This window comes from Notolepis coatsorum (genome assembly GCF_963971535.1).
Source record: "Notolepis coatsorum genome assembly, chromosome: 1".
NCBI classification, from domain to species: Eukaryota; Metazoa; Chordata; class Actinopteri; order Aulopiformes; family Paralepididae; genus Notolepis; species Notolepis coatsorum.
In genome coordinates, this window is record NC_140165.1 from 282,017,233 (window position 1) to 282,036,863 (window position 19,631).

General features: G+C 41.1%; 1 protein-coding gene across 2 annotated transcripts in view; it reads right to left on the reverse strand.

The window, feature by feature from the left end:
- The window catches only part of farsb (phenylalanyl-tRNA synthetase subunit beta), a 61,731-nt gene that overhangs the window by 20,239 nt on the left and 21,861 nt on the right, over positions 1 to 19,631 (reverse strand). For both annotated transcript variants that reach the window (XM_084330714.1, XM_084330715.1), the window contains 2 exons: positions 16,727 to 16,844; positions 15,806 to 15,949 (listed from right to left, as the gene is read on the reverse strand). In XM_084330714.1, the coding sequence (XP_084186840.1) occupies positions 15,806 to 15,949; positions 16,727 to 16,844 (262 nt within the window). The remainder of the gene's footprint in view (positions 1 to 15,805; positions 15,950 to 16,726; positions 16,845 to 19,631) is intronic.

The following is a 19,631-nucleotide window of genomic DNA, read 5'->3' on the forward strand; positions in this document are numbered from 1 at the left end:
AATGATTTATGAGAGCTACTTCAGGCGCTTTGGGGAAAACAATGGAGCCACAAAATGCCTGCCGTCCTCCTGCCCGGCCTTTCTGTTGGCCAAATTAGAAAGATGTAAGCAGTCCTGCACTTGGGCATAACATTTAAAGCTTTCACCAGGCATTCGTTTCGTATCGTGACCCAATTTCATTGATTTTATCGTCTCGGGTATCTGCAGTGACATGCTGGCTCCTCCTTTACTTCCGCCGGACTGCAGAATGTAATTATAGCACATCACTTAAATAAGAGAATCCCATAGGACTAGGGGTGTGTAACGATATATCGTGACACGATACATTGCGATACTAAAATTAGCCGATAAGGACCGTGGACTTTGACGATAGTATTATTCCATACTTTTATTTTGAAAATGGGACCCAACTTTTATTTTGAAAGTGAACCCACGTCGACGGGATGAACCGCGGGAGTGTAACCGGCCAGACAAGGATAATAATCACAGGACAGCAAGTGATTTGACAAAATGCTAACGGTGTGGTAGTAGGTTTAGTAACGTTATATTTTTAGGCGAACACATTACGAAAAAAAAGTCTTTAGTACCACACAAAAATGACATATCTAACTATTAAAAAAGAAACGATATGGGGGCACTGTCCTCAGATGAACCCATTGTTTTCTCTCGTTTGAATCTGAATGTTCAGCCACTGACCATGTCACCATAGTCTTGCATACTATGTTAGCGCTGTGCCAGAGAGAGGTCTGGCTGAACCCATCATTCTGCTATAGGGAGGTGTAGTCTGTCTGATGTCACTTAGTTTCCCGTGCGGTCCACCCATATAGGGATTCATCATTGGGAACATTTATTATCGGCTATTGTAATAATTCTGCCTCATGAACATTGGCAAGCTTTCCATTTTTTGCACAAAATGAGTTCCCTTCTATCACTAATATTATTGTTTAAAGGGCAACTATCTTACTATTTCTTTCACTATTTGGGCAATTTTACACAATTCCTGTGAGTCTATGGAACACATCTGTAATTATTTTTTCAAAATAATTCATTGTTTTGTATTTCTAATCAAGTACAGTAGAGCAGCAGTTTCTGCCCTTCAAGATTCCAAGCTGTTTTTGGCTGTGCTCCGCCCATACTCGCAATGCGCTTTGAGTGACAGTCACCCGCACTGGCAGATACCTTTTGGGGGAGAGAGAGAGATAGAGGGACTAATACATTTAGCCGCGGGGGGACATAATCCCACAGGACAATGCATTGGTAACTTGTTTTAAATGACAATATATACAACCGTGAATATTATTGCACAGATCGGAATACGCATGGGAGTGTGCGCTATAATATTTTGCAGGTACAGGTTGACGTGACGTGAGTGCTGATACGAGAGCGAGAACGAGAGGGAGAGAGAGATAGAGAGGGAGAGAGAGAGAGAGGAGAGATCGCTCCGAGAGCGCGCATGTGTTTCCCCCCACACACACGCAGTGGCGAGTGTGTGTAAATGCTCCGAGACGAGTCGCACCATACGAGAGCCTCTCTCTCCCTCTATCTGTCTGTCTCTCCCTCTTTCTCTCTCTTTTTCTCTCTTTTGAGGAAGGGTCAGTGAATTCGCTCCGTTGTTGAGCAAATTGTTGATTGTGGAGCCGAGCTATGCAGCCGAGGTATGCAGATCAGAATTCGTACATGTCACAGGTACGCTAAATTCAGAATGGCTTGGTTCAGTGGGGGAGGATATTGTCTCAACTGAACTGGAGGAATGCGCCAAAATGAGAATTTGAGACAGACAGTGTTGGTACAACCCCACATTGCTAGAAAACTAAACACTGGAAAAGGCAATTTATAAGATAGTTCCCCTTTAACACTTTCAGAGCCCAAGCTTAATCTTGATTTACCGCTTGAATGCCCACCATCCACTTCAATGTTAGCGTTAATAACGCCTAATCTATGTTTTAAATTATGGCTATGTGTCTAATCTGCCTGTCGCTTATCAATGACTTGTTCATTTCCGTTTTATAGCATTTTGAAAAGCCCTCGTTTTCAAGGAAAATATAAATATTCCATGATAATCGCCCTTTACTGGAATATTCTAGAATACACAAAAACATTGACATTTTTCGGCCTATTTATGAATCGTTTTCAAATAAACGCTAGATTATCGATAGTATATGTGTACGTATGCACGCTATCACTGATCAAACCATAACAACATACATACATATTATCTCTACTTGTATAGGAGTGGCCCCGGTCTTTGCAAGGTTGGTTGTTTAAGGTCGCTTTCACATATAGTTTTGGTGGACTCGGTGCGGTTCTGGTGGTGAAGTTGCAACATTGTTGCATTCTTCATTTGGTTCGCCTGCGTTCACATAGAAATCTGTCAGGCGCACCGAACCTTCTGAACAATGTCACGCGGTCGAAAAGGGCGCTTGTCTATTGGACAGTGGAAATGTGTGTGTGGCTGCGAGCCCGTGCGTGTGTGTGTCTCTGTGTGTGGACTGCGAGCCCTCCAGATCAGCGGAGGCGAGTTTTGACATGGCATTGATCCATTGTTCTATTGAAGCACATTACCACCATCCTCTCGCTAAACAACTTGTACACAACGTTGTTTTTATGAGTGCCCACAAGTAGCTGTTTTATTAATAATATAATAAGCCGCGTTTTTTCTTCCTTCTTCCCAAGATGCACAGATATATAGATAGATAGATAGAGAGATAGATGCAGTGTGCTTGTTTTGCAGTGAATGAATGCTGCGAGCAGTGGTAAGGTAATAATAGTATTGACGTGGCATTGATCCATTGATCCAATGCCGTGCGCCTCGGTAATAATAATAAGCCGCGTTTTTTCTTCCTTCTTCCCAAGATGCACAGTTAGATATATAGATAGATATATAGATAGAGAGATAGAGAGATAGAGAGATAGAGAGATAGATGCAGTGTGCTTGTTTTGCAGTGAGTGCTGCGAGCAGTGGTAATAATAATCACTTCCTATATTTGGTTCGCGTTTGGTCCGATGAAGCAAACCGAGACCGACGTTTTCAGGCGGACCAGAGTTCGCCTGTTTGGTCCGCGAACCGAGTTCGACACGCATTCACACAAACCCGAAAAACCGGACTATCGAATTCTGGTCCGAAAGTCCGGACCAAACAGCCCCTGTGTGAAAGCGACCTAACCCACTGAACTTAACCTACAAGCACATTACGGAGGAAATTTAGGAGCTCTGGTGTCGGTGTGTCTCGGCTGATGGTGGTGGACGAGTGAAAGATCCGACCCTTGTAACTTCGCTCTATTTATACACTGTGGCGCGAAGTTCTGGAAGGTTCTACTATGACATCATACTGAAGCGTAACTTGAATTACACTGTGACACGACTGCAGTTACAATAGGCGATCTGAAAAATCTATTCTCTGATTTCCTCAAAGCGATCGCGCACACACAGACAGATCACACATAGGGCAAACGCTGAGATCTCAGCGAATACAACTCTGATTATCCCAAGACTTGTAAAATAGATTCCTTACCTCAGGTCAGATGTTCTCCAAAAAGATCATTCCAATTCTTGATCGCCATTCCAAAAATCGATCGCTTTTATTGATCCAATGCTACATACTGTATATATGTATTCCACGCTGTTCTGAGGCTCCACAATGAATCCGATCGGCTCGGGTTACATGCCTGAGAAGTAAAATGTGGATTCCGGATTTTTCTTTTCTCATCCATTTTCATTGAGTCCATTCCAAAAGGGTGCAGCATTACCATCTGGGAGACGATAGGGGGCGGTTTTTTCACATCTGAGCTCCTACAGGGGCTGCATACCAACGGGAGACTCGGTTGATGAAATATGAATTCAGAACGCTAATAAAAAAATAACACGCTAATTGTCGTGGTGGGCATTCAGGCATTGGGCTGATAAAACGTGTTATGTCGTTTTGGGCATTGAAAGTGTTAAGCATTTTTAGTTGAAATAAAATTATACGTAATTATTTTACGATTAATTGCGAATTGTTTCATGTTGAACTATAGATTGTGGATGAATACACACAGAAAGGTACACCATACCAATGTTCATGCTTTATTTGTTTTAACCGAGACGATTTAGAAATGTGTCCATTGGAAATACATTGCAATTTCAAGCGAGGTGGACCGGCCGGAAACAACAATGACGTAACCACTACACCTCCCTCTAGGGGGGGGGAACACCCTGGCTTGTTTGTATTTCTTTAAACCAACGACAATCATCCTGGAGCCCAGAATGCAGCCCTTGCGAAATAGTGTCGCAGATAGCAGAAGGGGAGGAGAATTCCGACTGAAACAGCCGACCAATGTCGTGCTTATAATAGCCACATTCCATATGCCATGAGTCAGACTACGTCACCGCAACCTTCTCACTCACGACAACCAGAGACATCAAACTCATTCCGGATCTGCACTTTCGCTCAGACACATTTAATTAATACTGGATGAGGAGAGTCACGTACGGCGCTCTGGGTCGGAGAAGACTCCTGGTGGCCCAGGGCCTCTTCTGCAGCGAGTAAAGTCACTCACAGTAGGAACGCCGCTGGTCTTCAAACACTGGTTTGCTTATTCAGTGAAATGGTTGTTCATTATGAACCTGTGATGTTAAATCAATACTCCTATTCACAGGCTGCAGATACAGAAGAATAAAAAGGGGGAAATCCAATGTGAGACAATGTGACCCTGTTTTGTTCTCGACTTGTTTAACCCTTTCACTAACACACCACAGAAGGTTAACCCTTTCACTACCACACTACAGACGGTTAACCGTAGTGAAAGGATTAACCTTCTGTGGTGTGGTAGTGAAAGGGTAAACCTTCTGTAGAGTGGTAGTAGAAGCGTTAATGCTTTGTAGTGTGGAAGTGAAAAGGTTAAACACATCTGATCTGAGTCACATGGGGGAATGTTCTGATCGTCTTTCATCACAGCGATGACCTATTCCAACCAGCGTTTCTTTCAGGGCACTAGACTTCCATGCAGCAGTTAAATAATGTCCTCCAAAGTAGCCAAAAGTGTATTTTTTTTACTTTGAAAAGATTGCTAGAATGGGTAGAATTTGTAATGCCTGTCAAACAGCGACTCCTAGGCAAAAGAGACCCATTTGGTATTGCACTTTGTTTGTTTACATATTTAGTTTTGGTCTTATGTGTTAGAGTATAGCAAGTTATTATAATGTAAATTTCTCCAGATCTCTCTTGGCAGAGCCTGAGGTGTGGCCAGCAGTAGCAAGCCCTCCCCTATCCCCACTCAACTCCAACCCACACATCAGACTAAAATAAGAAATGTTAAGAAAGTAAAGTACCAAGCGGGCTCTTTTGCGTAGAGGTCACTGTTTGACAGCATTACAGATTCTGCCTTTAAATAGCTGGGACTCACATGGACATCCTTGTGGCTTGGTGGGCTGAGATACAATATATTCTCTTTTTTTGTGATCAAATTTGTATTTATTTCACATGAAACAAGACATCACAAGACAATAATAATAATGATGATGGAATAACAACAGAGTAAGACAATAAGACAAGACAGAAGAAATTAAATCAATTAGTTGTAATAATAAATTAAATATATAAAAAGAAAAAATTATATATATACTGTATATCCATATTCAGGTGTAGCTCAGCAGACCAGAACACCACGGGAGTACCCACCCACCCCTGCTATCGAACCCAAAAAACAGGACCCCCACAGATCCCAGGCCCACCCACATAAAGAGGAACATCCCGAGCCGAGCCCCCACCCGCTCAAACCCCGACAGCCACGGCTCCCGGCCCATGAGAACCCCGAATCCAGCATCCCAGAGAACCAGAGCATCACGCCTCAATGACACTCCGACTCCCCGAGACCCCGAATCCGGGGCCCCCACGGCCCAAAGCCAAGGCCATCAAAACCACAGCAACCGAGGGCCCAAAACACCCCACCCCACGTGCAGTGATTCCACAACATACAGGACCTCCCCCTCCCGAGCCGAACCACCGAAATGATGGCCTCCCCCCGATACTCCACCCCACCAAGCCGCACCCGCATAATGGAGAATAGAAAAATAGAAAAATAAAACAATTTATATATTACATATCTATAAAGTGAAACATCCCGAAGATACAATATATTCATAAAGGTTTGAATCCTTCTCGACATGGACATCAAAGGCAGATCTGCAGTATACACTTTAAGTGTAAGCCAATCATTGGTTTGTGCACTATGTCTAGATGTCCATTCCAATAATGAAGTACCGTACTTTTCGCACTATAAGCCGCACCTGACTATAAGCCGCAGCAGCTAAATTGAATGATGTGTACATATATAAGCCGCACTGGACTATAAGCCGCATGCGTTTTAATGTTTAATTACCATATGTAAGGAGTGGAGCCTGCGGCTTAATTTGACTCAACACGGGAAACCTCACCCGGCCCGGACACGGAAAGGATTGACAGATTGATTGCTCTTTCTCAATTCTGTGGGTGGTGGTGCATAGCCTCTTATATTGAGCTTTAAGTTCCCACCTCTACAGAGAATGACTCCCACCTCTACAGAGAATGACTCCCACCTCTACAGAGAATGACTCCCACCTCTACAGAGAATGACTCCCATTGGGACACAAACACAATACTGTCGGACAAATAACAAGAATTAACTCATTTACAAGTTGTATTAAGTTTAGCAAATAAGGATAAATACCATTTCAATGCAGTAAAAAAAGCAATATTTCGATTTTCGGGTTTTGTCCACATATAAGCCGCACCGTTATATAAGCTGCAGGGTTGAAACATGGGGGAAAAAGCCGCGGCTTATAGTCCGAAAAGTACGGTAATTGTAATTTAGACAATCTCCAAGTATGGCTTTATATAGAAACAAATTCCAATGCAAATCTCATCTCTCCGCCAGAGAGGACCACCAAACCCTATTGTACAGGACACAATGGCTACTGGCTAGTATTATAACTAAGATCATATATTCCTTTGTTAATCCCCTTGGGGAAATTCAGCTAACTATCAATACTGATGAATCCGATGGCTGAATGATACACGGAGTCTAAGGGCTTAAGAGTGGAAGCCGCCGCATGTCTATAGCTGGAAGCTTCTTCTTTTCCTGATGTATTGAAGCTGATGTACTGTACATGTGTGAATATAGCTGATGTACTGTACATGTGTGTATCAGCGTTTCCGTTAGCCGGTAATTACCGGTATTTGACCGGCAAAATCTGTTGAAGTCGAACATATTTAATCTCTCCGGTCTTAATGTCCGGTGAAAATAATTCCCTGAGTCTAAGCACAATTTGATTATTTGAATTGTATTAAAATAGGCTAAAATTAAATAGCCTATGCGATGAACGAAACAATCATTACATTTGTTTCATCGTTGCTTCTAATAATGACAACGACGTTGTCAGCGAGAGCTTAGTGCTGGGTGTGCGAACTTTTGTGAAGCTGCAGAGCCGGAGCAGCAGCAGCACAATGCAGTACTCCAGCAGTACTCCAATTCAGCCATTTTCAATTCAATGTTGGGTGGGGGGCGCTGTTGTGCGGTCCCCAGAAAAGAGCCAATAACAGCTGAATCTGCTGCTCTGCATCGACATACTCTCGCAAATAAGTCATTGGGAGGTGGAGAGAGAGAGAGTCGTCACGCAAACCCACGATAATGTTGCCGTCTCTCTCTGTCAAATTTCTCAGTTCTTCGCTTGATATAATTAATACAAATGTCCAATATAACGGAATTCGTTAGCTCATAAAAATGTGATTATAACAGACTGTTGTTTATTAATGTCGGGCGACTGCCCACAGACACCCATTTGATTTAAAGTCGGCAGCAGCACGAGTCTCGGGACTTATTTTATTTGGAATATAATGACTTTATACGCAAAAGTAGCCTAGTTTTAAGTACAAATATTATAAATCTACATGCCTTGATGATGTCATTCTTTTGTTTTGTTGTCATTCTTTTGCCTATCAATTGTTTTTAAGCTCAATAAACTCTGACCGGAATTTCTCTCATTTGACCGGTAGATTGAAATCTACCGGACACTGAGGCCGACAACAATTTTTTCTAACGGAAACCCTGGTGTGTATATAGCTGATGTACTGTACATGTGTGTATATAGTTGATGTACTGTACATTAGGGGTGGACGGTATAAACGGTATAAACGGTATGAATTTGCTCTACGGTATGGATTTTGACTATACCTTGTAACCGGTAGAGCAGCTCTAAAATAGCAATGACGTCATGTAACCACAGCGCGACTATTCCACTCGCATTTGCCCCTAAAAATAGATAGAATTAGTCATAGATAATAGATATGTGCAAACTGGAAAAAGTTATTTAGGAGGCTTCGCGCAGTGGGCGTGTCAACACGCAATTGTCATTTCATAATAAACACATATCACCGCGGCGCACAGCAAGTTTCAATTTCAGTTCCTGGCATTTTTAACCAGTGGAGAAAGGTAAGAGATTTCCCTATCGTTTTTCTTATATGAATTATTCTACGTTAATAAAACATACCTGGTGATCAACTACAGTTTGCTGTAAACATTATGATATGTGTGTAGTGTTCTGATAACGACGGCTGGGCAGCGGGAGCTGGAAGCTGGATTTTGCGAGAAGCATATGCAGCTGCAGAGCCGCAGAGTAGGGGCGCTTTCAGGTCCGGTCACAGGCCCGCTCAACAGCGCCCCCCACCCAACGGCTGAATTGCCAATGGCTGAATTGTCAATGGCACAGTGCAATACTGCAATTCAGCCATTGGCAATTCAGCCGTTGGGTGGGGGGCGCAGTTGAGCGCCCCTACTCTGCGGCTCTGCAGTTGCATACTGTTGGGAGCAGCACGGAGTCTCGACTGTGGACTTATTTTATTTGGAATATAATGACTGTATACGCAAAAGTAGCCTAGTTTTAAGTTAAAATATTATAAATCTACATGCCTTGAGGATGTCATTCTTTGCCTATCAGGCAAAAAAATGTATTCTAACGGAAACACTGATACCGTGATATATACCGTTACCGTCTATGCTTCAAATTATACCGTGATATAAATTTTAGACCATACCGTCCACCCCTACTGTACATGTGTGTATATAGCTGATGTACTGTACATGTGTGTATATAGCTGATGTACTGTATAAGATAAACCCAATGGAAAAACATGCACAACAACAGATCGCTAACGCTGTGGCGTCCTTGACGAAGACAGGCAGGAGCACTTGGATTGGTCCCCGGGGCGTGGCTCACGTTGACGCCCTATCTGCTCCCGGCTGCCCATGGGGGGGAAGGACGACGGGATGGGTCAAGTGCAGAGACTCAATCGCATCGGCGACTGCGAAAAAGACAATGCATGTGTGTGTGTGTATCCCGGTGTGTGTGTGCCGCTCCAATTGCATGTCCAGTTCGTTGCATGCCGAATAAAGACCCCCTAAAGAGGTCCTGCATTATTATTATTATTAAAGTGAATAGTTTTACTGGGCCATTTTGTTTAATGCTTCAGTGATGTTGAAAGAGGAGCCGTCACAACAAGTTGCGGAGGCTATTGCACTGTTGCCATCTTCGGAGAGAATGAGAGGATTTGTTGACAAGACAGGTCTGTGAGGGGGAGGGGCAATGCGTGCACTGCAGTGTGTGTGCCTGTGTGTCAACAACTTGCTGTAGGAGAGAAGACAGTGAGATTCCAACTCCGCTGAGAATTGGATCATGTTTTTCACACGCGTCATCGATCGGTTTTCACAATGGGCGACTAGAAAGCATTATCGGAATTCCCCAATCTCATATTTATACTGAATATCGGCTGATACCAATCGCTGGCCGATCGATCGGGGTATCCCTAAGACCAATACAACGTGAGACATGTAGGCTATAGGTCATTTATTTAAACAAAATAAATATCAACATACCTACACCAGCATACAAATATAATAATGTATTATCTCAATCTCTCAGAAGGGTCCATCTCTCGGAGCAAGATCAAATGAATGAAAGTTCACGGTATATAGAACGGACATTTATACACAGTAATCAAACCATTGAGGATCCGTATGATGGTTCAGTCAATTAATTATTCAATATCTGTTCAGTAAGCCTACAGTAGCCTATATACTTGTTTGTTTCATGTTTTGTTTAAATAAAATTAAGGCACACAATTCCTAGAAATGTGACTAAACAAAGTCGTTTTGCCCTGAGGGATGATTTACAATAAAGTGCTATAAAAAACACAAAAGTTAAGGTGCTTAAATTCTTGACGCTATAACTCTTAAAACGCTAGCGTTAGCACTTAGCACACAAAAAGATACAGATAACTTAGCTGACTTAACGCTAACTGGTTCAGCATAAATCAGAAGTATTTCGAAGCGGGGCTATTCAGATTGCTCGGAGTGCAAATCACTCTCTCTGGAGCCGAGTTGGGATTTGAACTCTCTGCCATCATCACGAATTGGAAGCGCTGTCGCGTGTCATTCTAACCCTTCCAGAAGCTTTGTGGTCCGGTCTTGAACTTTCCATAAATGTGTCTCCATAAATCCATTTTGTTAGATCCAGCACCAGATAAGCATCATTGAGATTAAAATCTCTTTTTCAAGAGCGATCTGGCCAAGCAAGGCAGCAGAAAGTTTCAACATAAAAAATAAACATAAAATATAAAATAGTGTTTCCCATTAATTACCTAGACTGTGGCGGCCCATCTAATTAGTCCCGCCACAGGTTTTATAATGAACAAAAAAAAAGTAGTAAAAAAAATATATATATATATTTTTTTTTATATATCTTTTTTTTTAAATATAAAGTTTGCCAATAGGGATGTATCAGTAGTATTGGCAGTGGTAGTAGTCGTAATAGTAATCCAGTATATTTTTTTATTTTCTAAAAAATAAAACCAGTTCAACACAGGTAACCACTTTTGCTTCATTTCTTTGATGGCTCAAATGTATGCTCTAGTCCAGTGGTTTCCAAACCTCTCCTCGAGGCACCCCAGCCGTTCCATGTATTTGTTAAATTCCACCACCAGCACACCCGATTCAACTAATAAAGGGCTAGTTAAGTTGAATCAGGTGTGCTGGTGGTGGAATTTAACAAATGCATTGAATGGCTGGGGTGCTTCGAGGAGAGGATTGGGAAGCACTAGTCTAGTCGATTTTGTGTTTTGAGCACAAAGTTCATCATAGATCTAGCCTCTTTATTTTGCTCTCAAAGTGCACCAGATTGATGCATTTAACTTTAAAATGTACACACACAAAAAAGTTCCGGGGGGGTATGCCCGAGGGAACTGAGTTCGTAGGATTTTAAAATGGCTTTGAATTCTCAGAGGGTGACCAAACCTGGTAATTTTAGGTCCTCTTGTATCTTGTTCCAGTGTTAGAACAGCTTGAGAACGAAGGGCATACTTGGGCATAAAAGAAAATATTGTTTGGTTCCTGTTGGTTGTCAGTTAAGGCCATGGGTAGAGGTAGGGAATTTATTTAATACAATTTTTTCCCACGGCGACTATGGATAGGGAATTTCTTTATTTAATTAAAATGTTCACAACAACATGATGCATGTACTCTGCCAGCATGTTTAATATCCATAATACTAAAGGTTTGACTAAGATTTTATGAAACTTTATTGTAAAAAAATAAAATAAAAAATGTTTTAACTCATATAAATAATAATTTGGGTCGCACCTAAATCGGCAGGGTCGGTCGGCAACCGGAACCAAACCATTATTTTTGTTAGGCCTTATATTGCTTCGTGCACAGAAGCACACTTAGGTACGAGGGAACCAGTTTAAGCAGAGCTTTGTGCACAAGAGAGAGCCATCGAGAAAATCGCTGTATTTGAAGAGATGGGTAACTTGCAATGGCATATAGGGTGCAATGGTGCACTCGATTTCCACATCCCGTGACAAAGCGTAAGGCAGAATGGTACACAGTATCCAGCTTTCTAAGGTACTGATCAGCTGCATACATGTAAAGTAAGTCACCATAATCAAGTAGTGGTAAGAAGGTGGTCGAGATCAGGTGACTTCTCACTTTAAGTGAAAAATAGGACCAGTTTCTGAAAAAGAAGCAGAGTTTAAGCTTCAGCTTTGACACAAGTTTGTCTATGTGAGATTTAAACGTAAGGTTCTCGTCCACTGTAATGCCTAGATATTTAAACGTACAGTAAGCTTCTCGTCCACTGTAATGCCTAGATATTTGTAGGAAGCAACCCTTTCGAAGTCAGTCCCCCAGCAGTAACAAGTGTGGGAAGATCAGCTGGGAGTCTCTTCCCATTTGAGAAGAGCATAAACTTTGATTTGCCAGCATTTAACACAAGCTTAAGCTGGGTAAGATGTGACTGAACATTGAACAATGTCAAAGGCAGATTGCAAAAACTCCATCGTTTGCACAACACTGGGAGATGAGCAATAAATGATGTGTCATCAGCATAGAAATGGTAAGCAGCATTAGACAGGTTGATACAAAGTTCATTTACATATATGGAGAACAGTAGAGGTCCCAGTACGGAACCTTGTGGTACACCCTTAAGTACAGGGAGGAAAGAGGATGATAAACCAGCAGACTGTACACACTGCAATCTACCTGCCAGGTAATTTGAAAACCACTCTACAGCCTGTCTAGATAAAAAAAAATTATGTAGACACTTTGATAAAATGGCATGGTCAACCGTATCAAAGGCTTTGGATAAGTCTAGGAACAGAGCTGCACAGTATTTATTGGAATCCAGTGATTCAATGACATCATTGACTACTTTAACTCATTGACCGCTGAGCCCCTTCCGGGAAATTAGGCCTAGTACGCCAGCGCTTTAATCAATGGGAGGACGGGGATATTTGTGAGTGCTTAAAATATATCTTAAATGATGGCTATGGGTCTAATACACCTGTCGCTTATCAATGACTTGCTTGCAGTCAACATGTATGAAACGGATTGTTTTTTCATCTGTACATTTCCGTTTTATACCGTTTTGAATAGATTTCTAGTAATTCCAGAGAAAGACGCGATAATAGCCCTTTAGTGGAATACACAAAATACGTTGTCATTTTTCGGCTGATTTATGAATCGTTTAAATAAACGCTAGATTATCAATAGTATATGTGTCCTTATGCACGATACAAAAGAGGGCTGAAAAATCGCTTATCCGTGCCTTGCTCAGCGCCAACAGCACGCACACACACACAAACACGTTGTGATTGCTGTGAAAAAAACATCCGATTAGCCCAAGACTGGTAACATAGATTCCTTACCTCACATCTGATGTTCTGCAAAAAGATTAATCCAATTCCTGATCGCCATTCCAAATATTGATCGTGTTTATTGATCCAACGTTACATCTCCAAAACACATAATCCACGCTGCTCTGAGTGTCCCCAGTCCATCTGTTATCTGATACTGCATGCCCGAGAAGGAAAACCTGGACATTTGATGCACATCCCCAGCCAATCCAATCCAATGATGTGCAATACCATCCGGGAGACAATAGGCAGCGGTATTTGCCCTTTTGCGAGCTCAGACCCATTCCCAACGATAACATCAGGTTGAATGGATGAAAATGAATGGATATCGCTAATAAAAGAAATAGCGATTAAAACCCGACTATACTCGTGATTGGCACTCAAGTGATGGCGAGTTAACCCGACAATGAGTTAAGAGTAGCAGTGAATGCATCGTGTGATTATTATACATTTTTGACGACGACAACTACTATTTGCCGTTAGCTATTTCCTGGTTGATTCCGGACATGATGTCCCATGAATGCCAGACTGCTCAGCCAATAGACAATTTGTTTTATTAGTGTGAACGTATACTTTTATCCAGGGATTTTGTAAGGTGCACATAAAGGGCGCAGTGATATTCCATGAATATATATAGCTGTCATGTCTCTCCTGTCCATCATGCAGCGCATTAAGACACACGCGAGAAGTCGATAGGGAGACCGCTGGGGCTGTTTTATTTTTAATTAAAAAAAATGCACACAATTCGAATATAAATGTTTACAATCTAATTTTATTTTATTTTTTTTTACAATTTGATTATTAATTTGAATATAGAATATTAGCCCTAATACACACACACATTTATTATATACATTCTTCTTTGTCTCAGAGGGATATACAAATGTATAATAAACAAATTCCAAAATTACACTGTTGAGTCAAATGCACTAGCGGACTGGCCAACGAGAGCAGCGGGAGTATTCCCGGTGGCCTGGCAGACTGGCATGGCCTGGCTGCCCTGGCAGACTGTCAAATGCTTTTTTTTTTTTTTAAATGTGTTTGTTTGTGCCCGCAGTCAGGCCACTGAACTCCGAAGCAGGCCAGGTCGGTATATATGTTTCTATTTGCGCATATATACGGTAAGTTCAGGCAGGAATGAGTTAACTTGTTATTCACAACCCAGCGCGATGCAGTGCGCCTGCGCAGGCCTCGCCAGTCACCAATCTCAAACAAGCCTATTAATTTAAAACATGATGAGATCAACTGCCGAAACCCGGGAGATATGAACGTTTTGGATAGCTCTAGAATGGGTGAAGACGAACGTCGGACTAAAATTGAAAGAATGAGATGAAAGCGGGGCGCAATCAGAGGTGTTGTTTTGAATCAGATGGACATTGAAATTGACGTGGAAACTCAGTCCGGATGTTGATCACTTGATCACTTTATTGGATTTACTGCTGGGAGTTAAAGAAGACAGTTTGTTGGAACCTGACCATGAAATAGAACAGCTATAAGTCTGATGGATGATTTGGATGCCAATATTGAAGCCGCGAGATGTAAGGAACGCGTCATTATGTTGAACTGATGGCAGCAGCGGGAGGGTGAGTGATGCAATAGCGCCAGTGAAGTAGAGAAATGTAATGAAACGTGCACCGGTAAACTTCTATAAAGGACACTTTCGTATTATAACCCTACATTTGGACAATCCATTATTTGGAAAGTAGTTATTCTACACTTTGGTGTAGTGTATACAACTTGTATCGTCCGTTTTGTGACAGCGTCGCTGTCCCTGGTGCTGAAGCCAGGTCGCATTTATACTGATATATTGCAAATGTTATTGCTGTCATATTGGCTAGGTCTCTCTTGCAAAATAGATCTTGTATCTCAATGGGACTTGCTGGTTAAATAAAGGTTAAATAAAAAAAGTAGGGATGCTCGATATTGGCTTTTTTACCGATACCGATATTCCGATATTGTCCAACTCTTAATTTCCGATACCGATATCAACCGATACCGATATATGCAGGGTTTCCCCCCCAAAAAACTGAATAATTTCAGGTAACTAATAATTTCACTGGATATATATATAACAAATATTGTTATTGTTTTTTTTCTTTTTTAAACCGATACCGATATTTTCCGATATCACATTTGACTGCCGATATCGGCCGATAAAATCTACAATTGGCCTGGCCTGGCTTGGCCCGGCCTGCCTGAGTCAAATTCCCGGTAGGAATTATGGTCCCAGTCAAATGGCAATTGCGTGCTCGAAAATGAAAAATCGGGGTCAAGTGGAGTTCTGAGTCAATATGTAGCCTGAGACTCTGTTTTTTTCATATCCAGGAGCTACTTGGCTACAGACCCAGCACAGGATTTCCCAAAGGTTCCCAGGTAATGTGTGGTACAGTAAGTGGAGGCAATACACTGTCAGCAGCAGAAATAACTGTTGGTCGGTGCAACACAAAAGAAATCACAGCTAATATGTCATTATGTCAGTAGGAGGAATCTATTTGTGGTGGGTCTGTCTGTGATAATGTGGCGGGCCACCACGTATATGTATGGGAAACACTGCAGCATTAATAGTGAACTAAACGACCACAGGCTCATAAACACCAGGCTTCTCACCGCTTGCAGCTTGGATGTGGTAGCCCTCCAGCTTGACCTCCAGGAGCTGCATGGTGCGATCCAGCAGGCCATGGATCACCTCGAAGCCTGGGCTCTTGTTGTAGTAGACGGCACACAGGCGGCGGCTGTTCCTCGCCCCTACGTCTGAGAGAGAGAGAGAGAGAGCTCGTTAAAGTGATGTTTCATGTTTGGTAGGCTACAACGGTTATCATGCTCTAAAAGATTGATTCTATTTTTACTTCATGGGTAGCAAACCTCTGTAGTTGGCAGACACACATTGCATTGACCATAAGCTTGACCCAATACAAGCTTAATTCTAACACCAGTGTTTTTACCATGTGGATCTCAAGTCATTCTTGCCTTGATAATACAATTATGTCTCTAATCATAAATCTTTTACAATTACTTAAATGTTTGGTCTTTCGCCAATTCATAAGTGGTATTTTTTGTTAAAATAAGTGTTAAATAGCTCTACATTCCCACAGCCATCACTGATAAGAGTGTTTGGTCAGTAACATGGGTCTCCCAGTCCCTCCGCTCTGCAGTAAACAGAAAATACATTTTCTGGTATCCCTTCCCACTTTATCCAATCAGGCGAGAGAACCCTAGATATTTTAACTTATTTCAAATAAGTAAATCTGGTCAAGCCAAATTTGCTGGCAGATTATTTTACTTGATTCAAGCTCATTTTATTTCTTATTTTTGTCAGACAATTTTTTCAGTGTGGAGTTCTCTCTCAGCAGAGGGACTGAGAGACCCATGTTACTGACCAGACACTCTATATCAGTGATGGCCTTTAGAATATAGAGCTATTTTAACATGTAGACCACTTGTTTTGAGAAAATACCACTTACAGCACCTTCAAGACACCACATAAACCCATGGAAATCACCGCATTTGACTACACACACACACACACACCTTTAGTGGGATCCTTCAGCACCACATCAGAGATCTCAAACAGTTTGAGGGGCAGGGGCATCTTCCTGTTGGCTGCTAGTGTCTTCAGCAGGCCTGGCAGCAGGGTGGTGCGTGCCACCTGGTGGGAGGAACAAGGTACAGTTTGAAAAACAACCATCCCAGCCTAACTCAGCCAGTCAGAGGGATGATAGCCCCCTCTAGTGGAGGAAAAGCAACAAGGGAGACAAGTGAATGCAGGGTTTCCACTATGATGGGGAGAACAACCATAGACATAAGGCTAGATGACTCACCCGCGCTACTGGCCAATGGAGACCGACGTTGCCACATGGCCAGCATGTTGTGGGACTTGTACAGCACTTTGTTCAACTATGTTATTTTTAAATGTGCTCTATAAATAAAGTGGATTGGATTGGATTAATTAAATTAATAAAGAGTCGGGTTGCCTGGGCTGCTGCTCTCCGTTACACAGCCAACAACAATATGAATGAATGAAGTTTTTTATTTTACGGTCTTATTTACAGACAAATCAAAAACACCCATGTGGACTTGCAAAAAAATAAAAAATAAAAATAAATAGAAAATCACAAATGTACATAATAAGGCAAGCTCACACACAAAATCCAAAATCAACGACCGAAAAAAGGAATAGGCTGAATCACATGCTTATTTTTGCCTATCCTTTACAAATTCTTAAAAACAAAATATATTTTAATATAAGAAAGAAAAACTTAAAATATGCTGCAAGATATCATTTTTTTTTTAAAGAAAAAAACAAATGTTTGATGTTTTACTCAAAACGGTACTCCTGAATTATTTTATCCTTATAGGCTTTTTAAAATTACATTACATAATTATGTTGCAACCTTAGTCTATAAAGCAAACAATTATATAAATATTTATATGTAGTTAACCCTCATGTTGTGTTAGGAATTGGCACCACTGACCGTTGTTAGCGGGTCAATGTTGACCCGGGGTCTAACTCAGTCCTGACTAGAGCTGCCGCGGTATCGGTATTACCGCGGTATCGCTGTTACATCATGCCCACCGCAGCGTTGGGCTGAATACCGGCATCACCGCTGTTTTTTATTATATTATTATTATTATTACGCTCTCGTTGGGCTTGCGGCTCTGCAGATATACCCTACTTCTCTGTCGAGATTCCAAGCGACCCTATTGGGTACCAGAAAAGTCACATGAAACACTGCAGACCACTGATTGGTCAGAAGAGATACGCGTCACATGCTTGGAGCATCTTGCAGTGCTTTTATTTCCTGAATCTCAGCCATCACAACACAGCTAATAGTACGTTAGCTCCCACCGGAGACCCGAGTGGATTACCGACGCCGTCGCTCCTCAGGAAACGAGGCATAATGATTTTACTGCAACGAAATGTTATAATAAAAGCCCTTCGTTCTATACACTTGTCTGATTGAAAACTTTATTAACAGACCGCAGAATGGGTACAACTCGGCACGCTCTGAGCAAAGAAAGGAACTTAGATATTAATTGAGTAACGCTTGCCTTGATATGGTCCGGTAAATACGAACGTGTAACTATACTAACGTTAATGCCACAAATCGAATGCCTTTGTAATCATAAGTAGTAACGTTATAATAATAATAAGAAGAAAGGGTCGGGGGGGTACCGACACAAAGTGAACAGCGCACGACCAGAGGGGAGATTTCGAATCCGTGTTTCACTTTTAATAACGAATGCGTGCATGCCGAATCCCAAACAATATTCATGCTGCAAAGTCATCCTCTGAAGATAGACATTTAGACTAGAGGCAGGCTATATGCTATATAAAGAGTAGACTACAAAAAAAATGCATTCAAACTTTCTTTCTTTTTTGTGTGTGTGTGCGGTAATACCGCGGCGGTAGGAAATATTTTGCAAATGTGTGCGGTAAGGAAAACATCAATACCGCGGCAGCTCTAGTCCTGACCACTAAAAAGATAGGAGTATCACTCAATAGTTAATACTACATCCTAACTAACATTATATGCATTCATAACCATATAATCCCATTGTAATTTGATTTTATGGCCCCCGAGACACATCATGTCCCTTATTTTTAAGATGAAAATGAGGTTGTTCAATCATAATATACTAAATGTGAAACCCATAGATAATAATGTTTCTGACTATAGAACAATATTAGAATATAACTACTGAAAAAAAGTTTAGTATATTTGTTATCATTTATTTATTTATATTTAGTATTTTTATAGTATAGTTTTACCTTGCCGGGTCAAGAATGACCCTAACACCACAGGCGTACCTTTTTTTCTGCAGATACCTTCAGAATTTTCTAAATGGTTTTGCTGTGCTTAATTATATAATGTGTTGTGAAGGATATCATAAAGCCTTGTTCTAATAAAATATCAGATCGGTGCATCCCTATATGTACTTATTACATATAGGGATGCACCGATCCGATATTGGTATCGGTATCGGCCGCCGATATCAGTAAAATAGCTGGATGGGGTATAAAAAAAATATATATTGAGATTTAAAAATAATAATAATTTTTATAATAAATAAAATAAGAAATAACCATTCAGTACATTTATATCTATGTGTTAATTTGTTACATTTAGTTTCACTAAGTTAGGAAAGTAATGTTTTAAGTCAAGCCTTGCACAAAAGAATGATCCCAGTCTCTTCCACAGTGACAGTGAGGCATACAGTTTATTAATTGAATGAATGAAGTTTATTTTCTGTCTTTGTTTACAACAAATCAAAAACACACTTCTGATCCTTTACAATTCTTAAAAACAAAATATATTTTAATATAAAAAAAAAATTAAAACCTGGATAAATTATTATAATTTTTAAACTTTTTTGAGGGGGGGGAAATAGAGACAAATGGCAGAATTCGATAATTTTTTTTATTAAGACATGT